The sequence below is a fragment of the Orcinus orca genome, chromosome 11 (genome assembly GCF_937001465.1).
Source record: "Orcinus orca chromosome 11, mOrcOrc1.1, whole genome shotgun sequence".
NCBI classification, from domain to species: domain Eukaryota; kingdom Metazoa; phylum Chordata; class Mammalia; order Artiodactyla; family Delphinidae; genus Orcinus; species Orcinus orca.
Window position 1 is genome coordinate 65,902,008 of NC_064569.1, and position 19,899 is coordinate 65,921,906.

Below are 19,899 nucleotides of genomic sequence, written 5' to 3' on the forward strand. Positions count from 1 at the left end.
GTTGAGCCCCACGGTAAACATCTCACTTGACCTTAATGACAATCCTTTGAGGGCAATATTTCTATCTACTTCATTTATAGATGAAGAAAATGAACTTAGAGAGATTATGCCCAGTAGGTGGCAGAGATACTCAGGTCTGTCTGCCTTCAAACTGCTATACTATATAGCACTATAGATTAATGAAGATTTAATATTCAAACCTGATAGCTTTCGGAAGATATTAGATAGGGAAAGAAAATTGAAGCTGATGTACAGCATGGTAATGTAGAGCATCAAACAGATTGAAATGGAACATCTAAGTGTTATATGGAGTTCACATGAAGTGCATAGATCCTGATATCATTTAGCGAACATTAAATAAGAATGAATATATTTATTTAAAATTTAGGAATGTTTAAAATTTTTTTCTTTCAAAATTTTTACAAAAAATTATTTTGTTAATTACATCTCCTCTCCACCAAATAAACAAAGAAAACAACATCAACAATAATGCACACATGCGTGCATGCGTGCACACACACACACACACACACACAGAGGCAGGATAACTATCTTCTGTTGGATAATTCATATTTTGTAGTCACAATGTCAAGTTTAATTGACATAGTCTCAACGTAAAGCTTGGTATAAAAGGCACCTTGAGACTTTTTGGGAAAATGACATGCATCCTTTATATATCCAGACATTTATTGAGCACTCATAATTCGTTCAGCTAACAAATATATATTGTGTCTTTAAAGAACTCACAGTATAATGGGGAAACAGACATGCCTACTTAAAGTAGATTGGTGTTAATTATTATGATAGAGGTAAGCACAACATTTTATGGGATCTCAACAAGGAGGGTAGTGAACAGCTGGGAACTGACATATCCACAAAAGACACATATTGTAAACAGTTTGAAAGAATGAGTGAGTTGGGGGCAAACAAGTAGAAAATGGGGAAAGGAAGTTCTAAGAGGAGTGAGGAATATAGACATGTAATGGATACTTTCTTTTCTTAAAGAAAGGCTAAAATCTGTTTGAGCACTGTATTCTGTCTGTAGTGTACCTCATTATAGTAAATGGAAAAGTGTTGGGACAGAGGTTGAGCAAGCCAGGCAGAAGGCAAGTAGATGACGGCACGTTTATGATTAAGTGAGGTCCAGGTTGGACCAACCAGACTTCTCTCTCTTGAATTTAAATCTTGAATGGAAGGAATGTAGGTAGAGTTAACCTATCTGGTGGTAGCACTGTGAAGAGTACACCCTTCAGTTCATTCTCGTACTGAGATCCAAAGCTGTTCTGATTCCTCCAGGTCTTTACTCACATGTCCTCTTCTCCACAACGCCTCCACTGCCCAAAGTTTAAGCTGTGCACTTCGATGCTCCCTATCCACTGTCTATGCTCTGTATTTCTCCTTAGCGTTTATCACCATCTAACATACTATACATTGTCCTATCTATTTTACTATCTGTTTCATCCAATTAGAATATAAGCTTCATGGTTCACTTGCTCATTGCTATATATTATCCTATTTATTATCTGTTTTGTCCCACCAGAATAAAAGCCTCATTTTTCACTTACTCACTAATTATCCAATGCATAGAATAGAACCAGGCACACAGTTTACTGTATGAGTCAATAAAAGTGTTTCCCATATCATTCAAATACATTTTTCTTTTGACTAACATACCATAATCAGTTTCTGTTGCTTGTAAAAGAGCATTAACTGAACTGTTTTTAAATGTATAAAATGCTTTCAAGTACATTTTCTCACATCAACCCTGAGAAATGTATTATTCTCATTACTTAAAAGTGAAGAAATTGAATCTTAGTGAAGTTTAATACTTTTTGCATATGCACATGTTTTAAGTTGCAGATATGAGACTCAAATCTATCTCACCTGCACCTTGCCTTTTGTACTCTGCCTCCTCTTGAAAATCCCCAATATAAAGGTTTCATTGAGCTATCACTGACAACTACCCACTTTCATGTTTTATCACCCCAATAGTCATAAACTCATTTTCTATATCCAACTGAAACTTCTTCTATTTTTATTCAGACTCATGTGTTCCTGCAGTTTTCTCACCACATATGTTGAACAATTACAGTGTATCAAATCAAAAGAACATTTCTTTTGAGTGGAAGAGATTATGTCTTTCTTCCATATTCCTTTCCCTGGGCTACGTAATGTCCACAATTTTTTCCATCTTTTCTTCAAAGATCTATTTTTCATTTAATAAATTATGTAGACAGCATTCCATATTAAAGATTTATCTTAAAATATGGTACCCTAACAGGCTATATTAAATGAAATTATATTAATGTAATGTGAAGAGTAAGGGCAATTTTCTAGATAATCTAGCCTGTGGTATGCTATATATATGACTGTATGTAGAGCTTTCCCCACAAAGGCACAAACTCCGCTAACTTTTGTTTAGCTTATGACTGTACTCTTATCATTACTTACAATGTTTTATCTACTCATATTTCCCTAAATACATGTTGCATATTGCCATTTAATCTTTAATATTACATATAGGCAAAATATTTAAATAACTTTGATAATTACCTAATAGAGTAAACTATATTAATTTTTTTTCAGTTATAATATTTCATGAGGTTAAAAAATCTTTAAATTTATATTGTTAAAGAACATCTATTCATTCCACATATATTTTTGGAGAGCTTACTATGTGCCAGGCATGATGGAATGTTCTGGGAATCACTGTTAAATAAAATACATTTTCTTGGAACTTATGTCTATAACATCATATTATAGAAGCATTGAGTAAAGCGTAATTTTTCAGTGAGCTTTTATCCCCCTTTTAAAAAAAAAAGTGAAATATAATTTCAATCAAAAATATTACTTCCTATGCAATATTAGACTGAAGACTGACCCATGTTCAGACAGTTTAACCTTAATCTTGTTAGCACTTTGATTCTTTGTTTACTTGATTTTTTTTTTGCCACATTTACCAATATTTATTCCCATTCCAATTTCCATTTAGGGCGATTAACACAGAAACTCACTTTTTAAGACTGATCCAAAACTATGCTTCCATTCTTGGCTCCACTCTCATTGCCACTTGATGTCTATTATCCCAGACACAGCCTCTATCCCTTGATCCATTTTCACCTTTTATGTTTTATTTCTTGGAAAGCGAAGCATTCTTCTTTCCAAGGCCAATGTTGCAGCTCTTCCTTTAGCCTCACCCTTCTTGATTTCCCTAGCTTTCTCTACCCTCTATCAATACGTATGTTCAGGGTCAAAGAAAATATATAGCTTATTTCTTGCTATGCAAAATGGTTTTTTGCTTTAAAAAAGAATAAATGTTGAATGTTTAAGATTTAGTAAAACAAATCAGTCATTGCTCTTTTCAGAATACCATGCTAGTTCAGGAACGATTCTATTCATGAAAGCCTCTTAGAAGAAGAAGTATTTCCTCTTCATGATCACCATCATCATAAGGTTGTATTTTTTTTAATTTTATTATTTTTCTTTATACAGCAAGTTCTTATTAGTTATCTATTTTATACATATTAGTGTATATATGTCAATCCCAATCTCCCAATTCATCACACCACCACCCCCACCCCACCCCACTTTCCCCCCCTTGGCATCCATACGTTTGTTCTCTACATCTGTGTCTCAATTTCTGCCCTGCAAACCGGTTCATCTGTACCATTTTTCTAGATTCCACATATATGCGTTAATATACGGTATTTGTTTTTCACTTTCTGACTTACTTCACTCTGTATGACAGTCTCTAGGTCCATCCACGTCTCTACAAATGACCCAATTTAATTCCTTTTTATGGCTGAGTAATATTCCATTGTATATATGTACCACATCCTCTTTATCCATTCATCTGTCGATGGGCGTTTAGGCTGATGCCATGACCTGGCTATTGTAAATAGTGCTGCAATGAACATTGGGATGCATGTGCCTTTTTGAATTATGGTTTTCTCTGAGTATATGCCCAGTAGTGGGATTGCTGGATCATATGGTAATTCTATTTTTAGTTTTTTAAGGAACTTCCATACTGTTCTCCATAGTGGCTGTATCAATTTACATTCCCACCAGCAGTGCAAGAGGGTTCCCTCTTCTCCACACCCTCTCCAGCATTTGTTGTTTGTAGATTTTCTGATGATGCCCATTCTAACTGGTGTGAGGTGATACCTCATTGTAGTTTTGATTTGCATTTCTCTAATAAGTAGTGATGTTGAGCAGCTTTTCATGTGCCCCTTGGCCATCTGTATGTCTTCTTTGGAGAGATGTCTGTTTAGGTCTTCTGCCCATTTTTTGATTGGGTTGTTTGTTTTTTTGATATTGAGCTGCATGAGCTGTTTATATATTTTGGAGATTAAGTCTTTGTCCTTTGATTTGTTTACAAATAGTTTCTCCCATTCTGAGGGTTGTCTTTTCATCTTGTTTACGGTTTCCTTTGCTGTGCAAAAGCTTTGAAGTTTCATTAGGTCCCATTTGTTTATGTTTGTTTTTATTTCCATTTCTCTAGGAGGTGGGTCAAAAAAGATCTTCCTGTGATTTATGTCAATGAGTGTTCTGTCTATGTTTTCCTCTAAGAGTTTTATAGTGTCTGGTCTTACATTTAGGTCTTTAATCCATTTTGAGTTTATTTTTGTGTATGGTGTTAGGGATTGTTCTAATTTCATTCTTTTACATGTAGCTGTCTAGTTTTCCCAGCACCACTTATTGAAGAGACTGTCTTTTCTCCATTGTATATCCTTGCCTCCTTTGTCATAGATTAGCTGACCATAGGTGCATGGGTTCATCTCTGGGCTTTCTATCCTGTTCCATTGATCTATATTTCTGTTTTTTTTTTTTTTTAAGGTTAATTAATTTATTATTTATTTTTGGCTGCATTGGGTCTTTGTTGTGGTGCACGGGCTTCTCATTGCGGTGGCTTCTCTTGTTGCGGAGCACGGGCTCCAGGCACACAGGCTTCAGTAGTTGTGGCTTGCAGGCTTAGTTGCTACGCAGCACGTGGGATCCTCCCGGATCAGGGCTCAAACCCATGTCCCCTGCATTGGCAGGCGAGTTCTTAACCACTGTGCCACCAGGGAAGCCCCTATATTTCTGTTTTTGTGCCAGTGCCATATTGTCTTGATTACTTAGCTTTGTAGTATAATCTGAAGTCAGGGACATAAGGTTGTATTGAATGAGTGTCTCTACATGTACATGACACAACACAGACACAGAGAAAGTATAAGTAAAGACACAGAGGCCTGGTGTCTATACTATGTTTTGGAACTGCAAGAAGATACACGACACTGAATATCTGGGGAAAGCCCTGCAGGGGCAGAGGTCTGTCTAGGATGGTCCCACAGATCATGGCCCCTTGGCCAGTCATAGAACATGGCTGGTATACGATGGCCAAAAAATTTTTTTCATTTATATTTCTGTGATATAGTTATTTTGAAATTCTTTACTATTTTTTAAAAGTAATGTTCTTACTTGAAGTCTTTCTCAAAGACACACTTGAAATTAACTGATTCTTTTAGCACATCACTGTATTTTGCATGATTCTCTGTTCTAATATTTATTTTTACTTATTATGTATTGTAACATTTGCTCCTTGAAAATGTAGGCCACGTCTAAAGCAATTTCTCTGAGTGTTTCTTGAATGAAAGAAATGTGTATGCAAATGTTTGAATTGCCTTGTATTATTGTTAAAATATTTGATTTTTTATGCATTAAATATTTTAACATCTAAACAAAATGATATTACAACATGATATACTTTAACAATGATTAAGTATAACTTTTCAAATATAGTGAGTTTATAATATTTTATGATAGCTTTTTTGTTTTAGGAGTTCAAAGAATGCTTTTTTTTTAGCATCTCGTAGGCCTACTGTAATTTCAAAGATGGATTATTTGAGAAAGAGAAGATTAATGATGTGCTTAATGAGAAAAACAAAAATACAAAATAAAAGGAAACAGTATGCTATGTAACAGTGTAACATTACATTGTAGTTCACAACTGTTGCTTTTGCATTGATTTTATTTGATAGAAAACAACAAATAAGTATGTCTTTTTTTGTGTATCTTCTGTATTTTTTCACCAACATAATTAAAATTGAGAATATTTAAGCTGTAAAAACTAGATTATGTTCATTTCTTCCTAATGACATTGCTCAGTTGTCCGTGTAACTTTGCCAACTTCTGTTTTGTGATATAACTTAGAGAATAATTTTGTGATGCTGTTTAAAAATGTTATACACTCCTTAGCATTGTTAACATACTCAGCAATTCTTTGACCGTTCTGCTGCCAATAATAGGATCAAATCTGGTTGGCTCTAAATAAATTTAGTAATTACTCTAAATCTTTACATATTGTGTGGAGCACCCAGCATACAAAGTGAGCCACTCTCTTTTAATCTGTAGATATTTTGAATTTTATCCTAAGTTAGCCAATTTCACAAACTGGTCATTTTAAATTTGCATCTGTATCTGTGCGAAACTTGAGATGGTAATAAAAGTCATAATGAAGATACAAGGTAAACATCAAAATGACTTTACCAAATACAATTGAAAAATACCAAAAATGTATTTATAAAAGGAATCCAAGTATACTTTCAAAGGGATACTTAAATCAATTCTCTGAAAGCTTATATTCTATAAGCACAAAAATATTTAATATAAAATTAAGATCTTGAAAAATTAATAAATATATTTTAATAAGATCCCTTAGCATATATATGAAGCACTTAAAGTATTTAAAGTGGTGAATATGTTTTCTTAGCACTAATTTTTTCCTAAATTTAAAATAAGCAAAAGGAAAAAAGATCATTTGTGGAATAAATTATGCTATTATTTAGAAAGTACATTAATCATTAAAACAACACTAGCTAATCTTGATTGAATGCCATCTTTATTGGAAGTAAATACTTTATATATTATTCTATAAATAATCAATTTAACATCATGATAACCTCATGACATGCTCTACTGTTTTCCAATAGACAGTCAAGGAAAGTGAAAAGAAAGAAATAATTTCACGTGCTTATAGCCAGACTCTAGTGAACGGTGGAAACTAGTTTTGGACCATGTGTTTAATTTCAAAAGGCATGCTCCAAACTATCATGCAATTTTATTTTTTGAGAATAATTCTTATTATTTGTAAAATATTTTGAAAATATAAAAGAAAGAACCAACAGTGGAAAAGTTAACTGTGAACCAGAATTAAAAATAGATTTGGAATTAGAATTATTTAATTGGAATTGCATAAATTATAATAGTAATATCTATATGAACCTTTAAAGTCAAAGTATTTTCAGAGAACCAAATACTGTGCTATTATGACTGTTGGATAATATTCCAAGAGGCGACTAATACTTTTGAGCACAGAAAACTGGTATTTTGCTCACCATAGTTAAAGTCTGGCATAATGGGGATATTCAACAAGGTGTGTCAAATGATTTCAGAAATTAATATAAGAGGATTAATTTTAGCTAGCCTTCAATTTACACATGAATTCATTCATTCAAAAAACAGATTCTGTCTATACGACAAGTATTAGTCTAGGTGTCAATAAACAAATATGAGTAGTTAAGTAAAACAAATTTCATGCTTTTCAGGAGTTCACAGACTAGTGGTGAAGAGAGATAAGTAAAAAATTAAATATGGTATAATAAATAATACAATAGACATACATCAAGTTACTTTGTGAAGGTGTTAAGGACAGGAGGATTTAACTTGAATTAAAGTTCAGGGACAATATTTGAGGGGGTTAAAAGGAAATGCTAGCTACCAAAACGCATTTACAAAATAAAGCAAAGACACACACAAAGAGGCAGGAGCACCTAAACTGAATTAGGTTCAGAGGTGATATTCAAGGAGAGGTGATTAGGAAAAAGCTTCCAAACTGTGTTTGCAAAATAAACCAAGCACGCACACTCCAAGTGATAATAATTCTGGGTAAGTCAGCGGGTCCAAGGATTCCACGCCCAGCCCCACCCCCACCCCATTCTCCTCATTCTTTGCCAAGGTCATTTCATCCATTTCCATAGTTTTCCCTACTCTGTAAGCAGATGCCTCCCACATTTACATCTACTATTCAGGCAGACCTGCCTCCTCAGAGCCAAACCCATTATTTCCAACTGTCTACTCAATCTGTCCAAACCCAAACTCAGTATATTGTTTTGCAAAGCTGCTCCTCCTCCATATTTCTCTCTCCCTCACTAGAGGTAATCTTGCCTTTTTCTCTCGTCTCCTATATTCAGTAAGTTAATGGATTCCTTTGAATCTATCTCTTAATGACTTTTCCTTTGTCCTTTATGCTCATACCCTTGCCTTCTCTAGTACGTTTTGCAGACCCCACTTTTGGTCGCTGCTGTTGTGACTGCTGCTCATTGAGCTCTTACTAACCACCAGGCACTGTGCTCTGTGCATTAAAAGCTTTATCTTAAGAGCCTCCTAATTAATTTCCCTACTTCCAATTTCCTTCCCCTGCAGACAATACTTGAAATATAAAGCTATGTTAGCTAGGTATAAGTGAAATATATTTGTGGACGCTATGCTGGGTATCTTACAACCATTTATGTATTCCTATGGAGAGGTCATTCTAGATCAGAATACATACTCCTTTTCAATTTGTAATTCAATTCAACACCTACTTACTAAATCAAGGCTGTGTGTTGGACACTGCTTGGTGCTAGTGATTTAACAATGAAAAAAAAGTACACAGTGCCTGTCCTCTTAGAATATATTGCCTAGCCAAATTCTATCAAGCACAAACCTCTTCAGATGGAAGACATATGATTTCCTATGGGGAGCTCAGGAGCTACTCATTGTTTTCTACAGTTGGTCTCACTGATATACAGAGCATTCTTATATTAATAAAAGTGCGTGTTTAGGGAAGATTTTCCCCCTCTATTTCCCTTTTTGCCTTTCAGCACAATTTGATTAGCAATTTGATTACTATAAGAACATATTTCCAACTAGAAGAAAACTGTGTTAATAAGGATTAAATGAGGAGATGTAACTGAATAAGAACCTCAAGATTAAAAACCCAATGAGGCTGTAGTACAATGTTTTGAAGAAGTAGAGTTAAATTTCTATAAGTTTCTGAATTAATAGGTCAACAGGATTAGAAATTATATAGCTTGGAATACTTTTGCTGATGTATGTAATCATCAGCAATTTCAGAAGAAGACTATACAGAAAAGACTGTGGAATTTTGGGTTCCATAACCCCAGATTCAGACAGAAACTACGTTACGTATACCCTGCATTATTAACAACTACTTAAGTGCCTGTTTTGAGCATCAGTTTTTTTCATCTGTAAAGCAGGGAAATCATGACAATTCATCTAGATATTCATTAGAAAACTACTGAATAGTTTTCTCTGTCCTATCAACCAGCCAAGGCACAATCCAATATTCTAACTAAACAGTAAATCGAAGCTTGTCATTCTTTGCTGAAAATCCTTGAATCCTAAATTCAAGTTCCTGAGGATCTGGACTTGACATTCAAACCTATTTTTATATTCTGGAGTTTGCACATTGACTTTTAGCCATTTCCTTCTCCAGCTTACGTTCCAGTTATACTAAACTCTGCCTTTCCCAGACACCAATATGTACCTTTAAACATGTCAGTCAGCTTGCTTGAAATACCTCTTGTGTTAGCTCCACCAATCATAATCATAATCATGACTGCATACAGTTGGGCAACAGAGAAAAACCTCAGTTCTCTCACTAAGCTGGGGAAGTCTGCTTATATTACTCTGTAACCTTGGAGCCAAAGGGTCTGTCTTTCTTATCTCTATTAGGCTACTTTGCTTTCATTCTTCTTTTTTTTTAAAAATACATAACATGTTCCAAGCATTCTGATAGATATTTCCAGTGCGTTTAAAAAATATCAACAGTGGGGCTTCCCTGGTGGCGCAGTGGTTGAGAATCTGCCTGCTAATGCAGGGGACACGGGTTCAAGCCCTGGTCTGGGAGGATCCCACATGCCGCAGAGCAACTAGGCCCGTGAGCCACAACTACTGAGCCTGCGCGTCTGGAGCCGCGTGATCCGCAACAAGAGAGGCCGCGATAGTGAGAGGCCCGTGCACTGCGATGAAGAGTGGCCCCCGCTTGCCAAAACTAGAGAAAGCCCTCGCACAGAAATGAAGATCCAACACAGCAAAAATAAATTAATTAATAAACTCCTACCCCAAACATCTTCAAAAAAAGAAAACCACAGCTTTAAAAATATATATATATCAACAGTAAGAAGTTATAATATGCTCCAAATAATAGAAAAATAATGGTATATTCCCAGGGAGAAAAAAATGATAGAATATAAAAAAAAATCTGTTTTTTTTCCCTGAAAAGCCAGAATTACCTCAACCTCATATGATCACAAAGATATGGTGCCCCATCCTAATTATTAAGAATTTGAGTGAAATTCTTCATGCAATTGAGATTTCCAACTTGCCTATTAGTCTTCTATATATTTCAAGTAATAGTATCTGCTAAATGAAAAATTATATATTAATCAATTTTAAAGTTCTCTTGATAAAATATGAAATGCCCCAATTAATAAGGAATGGTAAAGTGGTATAAAGAAAAAAATCTCAAAAAGGTTTTGTCTAGCTGTAACAGAAATCTATTTTAAAAACAATAAAATTAAAGCTTTCCTGAGATCACTAATGTAACTCTTATCTATTTTGAAGACCCCAACACTGGTACACAAAGCTTAGTATTAAACACATTTACCTTTATATATCTTTAGATATTTCTCTAATAATATATGTCTCACCAACTGCTTATATAGTTAACACAAAAATAAGTTGTTGCTTATTGTGTTGAATTTTCATATTTTAATCACCTTCCAAATATATGTCTCTGCTTATTATACAGAGATATTTGCAGTATCCATTTGCTAGGGACACAGATTAATAAAATGCTCTCGGGGATTAAAACAAAGCATAATAAGGGAGGGATAACTTGGGAGATTGGGACTGACATATATACACTATATATAAAATAGACAACTAATAAGAACCTGCTGTATAGCACAGGGAACTCTACTCAATACTCTATAATCGCTTATAAGGGAAAAGAATCTAAAAAAAAAAAAAGAGTGGATATATGTGTATGTATAACTGATTCACTTTGCTGTACACCTGAAACTAACACAACATTGTAAATCAACTATACTCCAATAAAAAAAAAGCATAATAACTGCTTCAGTAGTGGTATAAACAGGCAAATGATCAAAGGAAATATACTTAATACATCTTAATACATCATGCATGAAGCAGGTGAATGAGTGAAGGCTTCACGGGTAGGTGGCATTTGAGATGAGTCTTTAAGCAAAAACAATTTTCCAATGGGCAGGTTCAGTGAAGAGGCAAAGAACAGAAGCATACAGACAAATTTCTGGGAAAGCAGGTAAATAAAGTAGTATGTTGCATGAGCTCCAGACCAGGAAGAGCTTTTATATGACAAGCTAAAGAAGTGAATTTTATCCTTTAAGGACAGGGGATACACAAAGTATTTTTTATTTTATTTTATTTTTTTTTGCGGTATGCGGGCCTCTCACTCCCGTGGCCTCTCCCGTTGCGGAGCACAGGCTCCGGACGCGCAGGCTCAGCGGCCATGGCTCACGGGCCCAGCTGCTCCGCGGCATGTGGGATCTTCCCAGACCGGGGCACGAACCCGTGTCCCCTGCATCGGCAGGCGGACTCTCAATCACTGCGCCACCAGGGAAGCCCCCATAAAGTATTTTAAACATGGAAATGGCAGATTAATGTGTTTCCATATTTTGTGACAAAGTGTCTTTCTCTTGTCTTCAGTGGATACCAGGGGGCAACAGTCAAAGACTTTTACACACGTTCTTGGCAGTTAATGTTATTAATACTAGGATGAAATGGCAAAGAAATGTATTCTAAGCAGAAATAATTGCTCTGTGGATTCAATAGATCAAAACTGCTCCCATCAGAAATATATTCCTTTGGTTTGAGGAAGTGGTTTACAAACCACTTTTGCTTTGTTTTTGATAGTAGTATACTGTTTGTTATTGTTGTAGTTCATGAAAGCTTGCATAAAGCTCCAATGAATAAAATAGGTAAATGTAGAATAAGAAAACATTAAGAACCTCAAAAGAATGTATTCCTCTTCCCTACTGTCTCTAACAACTACTGACAAACTCCCATGAAATCTTAGGACTGGGCAGACTTTGAAAATGTCTAGGTGAAGATACTTAATCTCTAGGAAATGAGGGGGTAGCGTGTTGCTCATCAATACCTCTGGGAGAATTAACAAATTAAGTCATGATTAGCTAATCTAGAAGTTTAGTAAAGCATTATTAAATGGTTTTGCTTGCAAAAATAGAGCTAAATGTGAAATGATGTTGGGACATCATTTTTTTTTTAACCTCTTTATTGGAGTATAATTGCTTTACAATCGTGTGTTAGTTTCTGCTTTATAACAAAGTGAATCAGTTATACATATACATATATCTCCATATCTCTTCCCTCTTGCGTCTCCCTCCCTCCCACCCTCCCTATCCCACCCCTCTAGGTGGTCACAAAGCACCGAGCTGTGGGACATCATTTTTATAGACATAAAATTTAAAAGAATTTTTACTGCATTCACATATATATATATATATATATAAAAATATATAAAATATATAATTTTGTTTGAAGGTAGGTTTCCCATTTGTACATATTTGAGCCCCATAAATTGACAACTCTAATACATACAAATATTATAATTAATTTTAATTTTCGTCAATCAAAAATCATTCTAGGCAACTATACTCTAAAATTTGATTTTGGGTGATAAGTTATGCACAAAATATATAGTGCAAATTGGGTGTTGGCATCACCCAGGGTCTAAGAACCTCTGAATAGAAACATGCAGACACAATTATCTTCACGGAATATTGAAGTGAGGTCTCATTTATAAGGAAATTAATTTAAATCAAGTGTTAGTCTATACAAAATAGTATTTGCATGTGTGTGTAGAAGTATGAATGTATTTGGCTAAATTAAAATACAATGAAAAAGAAAGGCTTGTAATTAGAATATCCTTCAGCTTCTTATTTGTTGTCTTTTTACCTTTGAACCCTTCAGGTCAAATACATTCTATATCTTACTTTTAAAATTTAATATTGTACAATTTCAGCAAAAATGACAAGCTAGTTTAAACATTTGATGAGAAGATGGAACTGAAACTCAGTATCATTCATGCTAAGCTATCTTAAATGTTTTTGCATATGTTAACTCTTGTGCAAGAATAATTTTAAGAAAGTAAGCATTAAAATCTCAATTCCTTGATGCAGAATCATTTCAGAAATGCATTTATGCCATTCTATAATGAGAACCACTTTTGAAAATTTAACTAATCATTTCCACAAGATACATTTTTTGACGAACGGTTTGTTACTTTTACAGCATCTCATTTCTCATGACAGTATTTCAACCAAAGAAAGTATACCGCATTAAACAGGTTAATATATATATATATAAGAAAAATAATTCTGTTTAATTCAGTCCTTTGAAAATAAAAGCAAAGAGTCAACTTTTAAAAACCTTTATATTCATGCTTTAAAAACCATCCTTCTTTCTTCCTTCTCTTCCCCCAAAAGCAAAAACAAACAATAGCAACAAAAAGTTAAACACACATTGCCTGTTATCATGAATGTCAGGATCAAATACCATTTTCTGATTTTAAAACTGTAGGAGAACAGAGTTCATATTTGCCAACATTTCTATTTTATCTGAAATCCTAGTGTTTTTACATGAATTGTTATAACATCAACAAAAAAATAAGTGGTTAAAAATCATTCTAGTGTGTTTTCAAAGAAAATCACCTGCCAGGAAATGTGTCAGCAAGATCTACTGAAAGAATTGTAAAAAGCCTGTGTCATGACTGAGCTATGGAATTCACTGACCCTTAAACTTTAAGAGACTGAAGCAGAATACCCAATGTCAAAAGCTGCCCCTAAGAGGCAGCTATGGGATATATTGTAAGGAGTGTTTATATCTCAGTGTATGGAGAAGAAAAAAGTAATAATTCTGTAGAGCAGCCCTGGGGCAATTGCATTCTGAGTCACTGCCACAATAAGCTGATCGCCACTGGGAAGTAAATATATTCTGTAACAGCACAGACTTGCGCTACCAGTAGACATCAGTGTAAGGCAGGAGAGGCGACAGAATTAAAAACAGAAGTATAAGAAGGGGGGGAGAGAGTAATTATAGCTACTGCTATAGTTTGCAAAGGCAAGAGACTTTAATCAATCAGATGTGCATTTATTCAGAGCCCCCTTTCAAAAGAATTCATGCTGCTTATACTATATTAATTCTCTAGGTCTTTACACTTATTTTTTCAGTGCATTATAACTATATAGCTAAAATAATTAAATGTTAGGCTGTTTATATTCCCATAGTGTAAAATATACGAAGAGAAGAGTTTCATTTTTCCTTTTAATCTAATGATGATATGACTGAATTGCAAAGTAATCCTTAGTACTGAAAAATGCAATTTGAGGATAAAAATGAAGTAGAATATGATTTACTTTAGACAACCATTTTCTAGACTGATGACTGATTTATTCACAGGCAGTTGAAATATATTTAGTAGGTAACAGCTTTGTAACTCACATTTACATTTATATTGTAAATTATTTTGACTTTTTGATAACACAAAATCTTCCATCTTAATGAGTTTCTACTTTATCTCAAATTGAAAAGCATACTAAACCTGGTACTTAAGCTACTGTATTATTGACTGTATATTGCACACATAACAAAATTAAATAACAGGAGTTATGTTAAGCTATGTATATGATATACAAAACATTTTTCTAAGCCCAGAGAACATAGTTTGCAAAGTTCCCTAAAATGTCTTTTAATTCTACCCTTTCTGTGATATATCAGGGAAGTAACTCTGTAATTTTCACCATATTACATCCATAAATAACAACTTCAGGAGAATAACTCATAAACTCTCAAAAGATGATACTGTAGCAGATTTAAGAATCCTTGTGAAAATTAAGGGTTCACTATTATTTTGCTTGAACTCACAGAGAATCCTAACGCCATCTCATCTCCATATAAAAAAAACAGATTAAACTGACATGCACATTATCTATCTCTTACATCCCCTTTAATACTTTCACACTTTGCAGTTTTCCTTCCCTTACTTTTCTCTTTATTAAAAGTTTGACTATATATTAACTTCCTAAGTAGTGAAGCCATTTAAAGCACACTTACTTGAAAAGTGTAAAACCGGGTCCCATTAGGAGGATGCACTTTAGGGGAGCCAGAAACGGTGTTCATATCCGAGAAAATCATTTCTGATCAGAGAGACAATATAATCCACAAGGAGCTAGAGATGCAGAGCAGAGAGCTTAGCGTACAGATAAATCCGTGCATGCATTGAGGGAGGCTAGAGGGTAAAATGAAATCTGCCCCATCCTTCTTAGATACACAGTGATAGCATTTTGAATCTTTCTCCTACATTTGAAATCTAAGCTGAAAGGTCATCGGCTACTGACCTTTTGTGCAGCTAGTTCTTTAGAACATACAATGTTTAAAAAAAAATTTAAACACCGAAGGAAAAAAAGCAAGAACCAACAATAAATGGAGCTTGTGCAGAATCTGGCAGTGCTGTGGACCTGCCCATCTGTTCTCAGTGATAATCACCTCCCTCCACCACAGTCTAGCAGAGTGATTATGCTAAATATCCTGGTTAACCAATAACAGACAGTTTCATTTCAGGGAAGCATGCACAGTGTAATTCAGAGGACCTCTTCTGACTAACCTGAAGCATGCTTCCTATACTGTTTAAAACTGTATCTAGTAACAAATTATTATTTCATCATGATTATTTCTGTATGTTTCTAAATCTCTTTGTTAATCCCAGTCTGTTCAACGAGATTTTAAATTTTAAAGCCTTTTTTTTTTTTTAAATGAACAGTTCTTTTTAAAATGTATAGATCAAGTCATATTTTAGCTGGCTAGGACATTCAGGGGCAAGGCATATAATTCAGTAAGGCTATATAATACTAGGCACTTTATCAAATAAAATGCTTCAATTATTTTTACTTTTCTAAACTCTTAAAGAACATCATGAATATGAATGTAATCATTGTTTTCTTATTTCCCCCACATTAACTCAAAAAATTGTTTCACAATTAATGCTTTAAAAAGTACCATACATGTGTTTTAAATAATTACAACTTTAACTCATGTATATAGAAAGCAATTAATAAAACATATTTTAGATACATGAAAATTTTTGACCCAAGATCTAAAAATATTGATTACAAATATTTAGGCTGTGTTGCAATGCATGTTCATTTTTCTATGTCTTTTCACACAGATTATTCAGTCTGTATAAAAGATCATATTCAGATGACTTTACACTTTTTAGAGGTAAAAATAAATGTTCCATTTACACATCATTCAAAGGCGGAGACTTCAGGAGGACAGAGACTAGAATGAACCAAAAGTGGTGTCTTTGTGAACGTATCTAAGATGACATAGTTATTTACAATCAAGAACCAGGAACCACCTCCTTTGAACCTGAAGACTATAAAGGTAATATGATGGTGATGAGCTCTTAAAACTTAAATTATTATTCATTTTTACTTTTGATTGTCTAGTCATGATTCAAATTTATAATATCAATGGGGAAGAAGTAGAAAAAATTTTCATTTCCTTAGATGGGATTCCTATATTATGGTAAATTATGTAAGTAGGTAATTGTTTACTTAGCAAGCTGCTAAATAAATCAGAAGATAACTTGTTAAATAAGTGTTCAATTGGGGGATAATTTTAGATTTATAGAAAAGTTGCAAAGATAGTATGAAGAGTTCCCATATATCCCTCACCCAATTTATGTAATTGTTAACATCTTACATTTCTATGGTACATTTGTTAAAACTAATAAACTGATATGGTACATTACTATTCACTAAACTAGGCTTTGCTTGGATTTCACTAGTCTTTTCATTAATGTCCCTTTTCTATCCTAGGTTCTAATCTACGGTACCACATTTATTTAGTTTCTATGGTTCCCTAGTTTCCTCTGGGCTGTGAGAGCTTCTTAGCTTTTCCTTGTTTTTCATGATCTTGATAGTCTCTAGAAGACTATCAAGAATTTCTGGTCAAGTATTCTGTAGGGTATCTCCTGATCTGATGCTTATATTATTTTGTCTGATGTTTTCCTCAAGATTAAACTAGGGTTATGGGTTTTGGAAAAGAATACCACAGGGGTGAAGTGACTTTCTCATCACCTCATATTAAATGAAGTGACCTCATCACATCATACTGGGTGTACATGATATCCACATATTACTAGCGATGTTAACCTTCATCACTTGTTTAAAGTAATATTTGTTAGGTTTTTCAACTGTAAAGTTACTATTTTTCCCTTTCCATACTCTGTTCTTTGGAAGTTAGTCATTAGCATGCTCTCAAAGAAGTGATAGGGAGGGGTGAAATTGAGCTTTACCTCCTGGAGGTGGGAGTAGGTACATATGTTACACGGAATTCTTCTGTACAGAAGATTTGCTTCTCTCATCCGATTATTTTTTCGATCATTTATTTATATTGGCATGGACTCAGGTATATTTATTTTATACTTTGGGTTATAATACCATTTATTTGATGCTTAAATTGTCCCAGCATTGGCCACTGGGAGATCCTTCAGGGTGGATCCTGTTACCCTTTGATGTGCTCCCATCCTTTTTTTCTTTAAGCACAAATAATTATTTTTAAAAAATGTTTTTTCCTGTATAAAGTATGTATTATTTGCTAAAATGATTAGTCTCCTTAACTATAACTCTAATTATCACTGCAAGTTTACTTGAAAAGTCATGTTTTCCATTATTATTTTAATTGGCCATATTATTTTGTTTTTCAAATTAATCATTTTTACCCTTCTGATTTCTTAGCCCACATGGGGTTTATTCCATTGATTCTCAAATAAAGTAACTATATACACATATTAGCTGTGGTAATCAGTGATGTATATATAAATTTTTGGTTCTTCCCCCTTGAAATTAATGTTGGGATCATAATTCCTCTTATGGTGGGTGGGACCATGTAACTCATACTCTCAAGAGTTGTGAGTGGAAAAAATGTCTCAAAAACAAACCTGAAGCTTCTTGGGAACCCAGGATTTAAAGGAAAAATTTGTTTGCCAAGTAGATTATTATGGTACAACTATAACCCCCATTTACTTTTATGCTTACGTGTAAGTTGGTTCTGGTATAATTTAGATCAAATGACTCACTATATTTCTTATTATTATTGTAGAATAGACAATAAATCAAATATTTCTGGTATAATATCACATATTCCTGGAATAATCTCATATATTTGCTGAATTTGCATAATCCAGCAAACTATATAAGCTAGGAAATCTGAAGTATTTGGTCAATAAGAATATATGTTCTTTCTTTTTCATATTTCTTTTGTGGAGAGGGGAGGAAAGCAGTATGAATTAATGTTGAAAGAATGAGGAAGGAGAAATAGTGTTAATACATAATTATTTTAAGCATACTGCTTTATTCTAAATGTCACTGAAATTGCCAAAGTATATATTCTTCCCCAAACTTTTCTTTTTTCTATGTAGGCTATTTATGATAATAACATTATTTCATTGTTCTGAAGGTCTATTTGGAGACAACTCAACTTTCTCTCTCTGCCTAGTAGCAATAATAAAAGTGGTGCCCAGTTCTGAAAATTGCTAGGATACAGAATCCTACCTTATCCATTTTGGTTATAGATACCTGGTACTGTTTCCAGATGCTAGGGGCATACCTATAAAAGACACAATATCTGTGCTCAAGGAACTTTAAATTTGGTGGGAGAAACATCATTTAGTAAGAGACAGTTAACTAGCAAGACAACTGAAATGCAGTTTAATTAATACAACTGACTTAACCTAAAGGAGACTAAGTGAGGTCATTTGAAAAGCATCTAATTCAAGGGATGTATCAGAGTGACCCTCGCCAAAATAGGAGGTTGAAGTCTTTCCAAAGAGAAGTATCCATGTGTGAAAAGATATGAGATGGCATAGAAATAGAACAGTTGGGAAAATATGGCTGAAAACATTTCAGGGCATAAGAAGTAAGTCCGCTAGGTGTGTGTTTGTTTTCATATAGAAACATTTGCTCAAGTGAAATTAGTAAAGAGATAGTCTATGAACACCCTATTCCTATGAAATCAAGTAAAATTAGAACATACTTGTCTTCTAAAATTATATGAGGGCTTCCCTGGTGGCGCAGTGGTTACGAATCCGCCTGCCAATGGAAGGGACACAGATTCGAGTCCTGGTCCAGGAAGATCCCACATGCCGTGCAGCTACTAAGCCCCTGAACCACAACTACTGAGCCTGCGCTCTAGAGCCTGTGAGCCACAACTACTGAGCCCACATGCCACAACTACTGAAGCCCGCATGCCTACAGCCTGTGCTCTGCAACAAGAGAAGCCACCACAATGAGAAGCCTGCGCACCGCAACGAAGAGTAGCCCCTGCTTGCCGCAACTAGAGAAAAGCCTGCGCACAGCAACGAAGACCCAAAGCAGCCAAAAATAAAATAAATTAAAAAATAAAATAAAAAATAAAAATTTATGAAATGTAGAGGCATATTCTCATACTTTTGGTTAGCTTTCCAAATAGCTTTCCAGGATGGCTGTGGCTTGTCAAGAAATTTCATACTTAGTTTAATTGTCTCTGATTTAAAATAAGATTATTTTAATTATTAACTTAAAAGTAAAGAAAGTACAGTATTACTATGTAAAACAAAATGTAACGTGCTGATGGTAGCAACTGGTTTTCAGCCAATGTTTGACACATGATGGGTAAATAATATGTCTGTTTCAATTGTTACACACAAACCACTCCCTAAAATCTCTCAAGATATATCTTTCACCAACAGAA

At 34.3% G+C, this 19,899-nt stretch overlaps 1 protein-coding gene across 20 annotated transcripts in view; it reads right to left on the reverse strand.

Annotated features, from left to right (window-relative positions):
• PPFIA2 (PTPRF interacting protein alpha 2) overlaps positions 1–19,899 on the reverse strand; it is a 475,585-nt gene that overhangs the window by 318,195 nt on the left and 137,491 nt on the right. The window contains exon 1 of one of the 20 annotated variants that reach the window (XM_049694311.1): positions 15,220–15,636. The exons of 17 other annotated variants lie outside the window; for them this stretch is intronic. In XM_049694311.1, coding sequence (XP_049550268.1) covers positions 15,220–15,300 — 81 coding nt within the window. In that variant the 5' untranslated portion in view covers positions 15,301–15,636. Of the gene's footprint in view, positions 1–15,219; positions 15,637–19,899 lie in introns of those variants that run through there. 2 more of the 20 variants (XM_033407177.2, XM_033407173.2) reach the window with 2 other exon arrangements.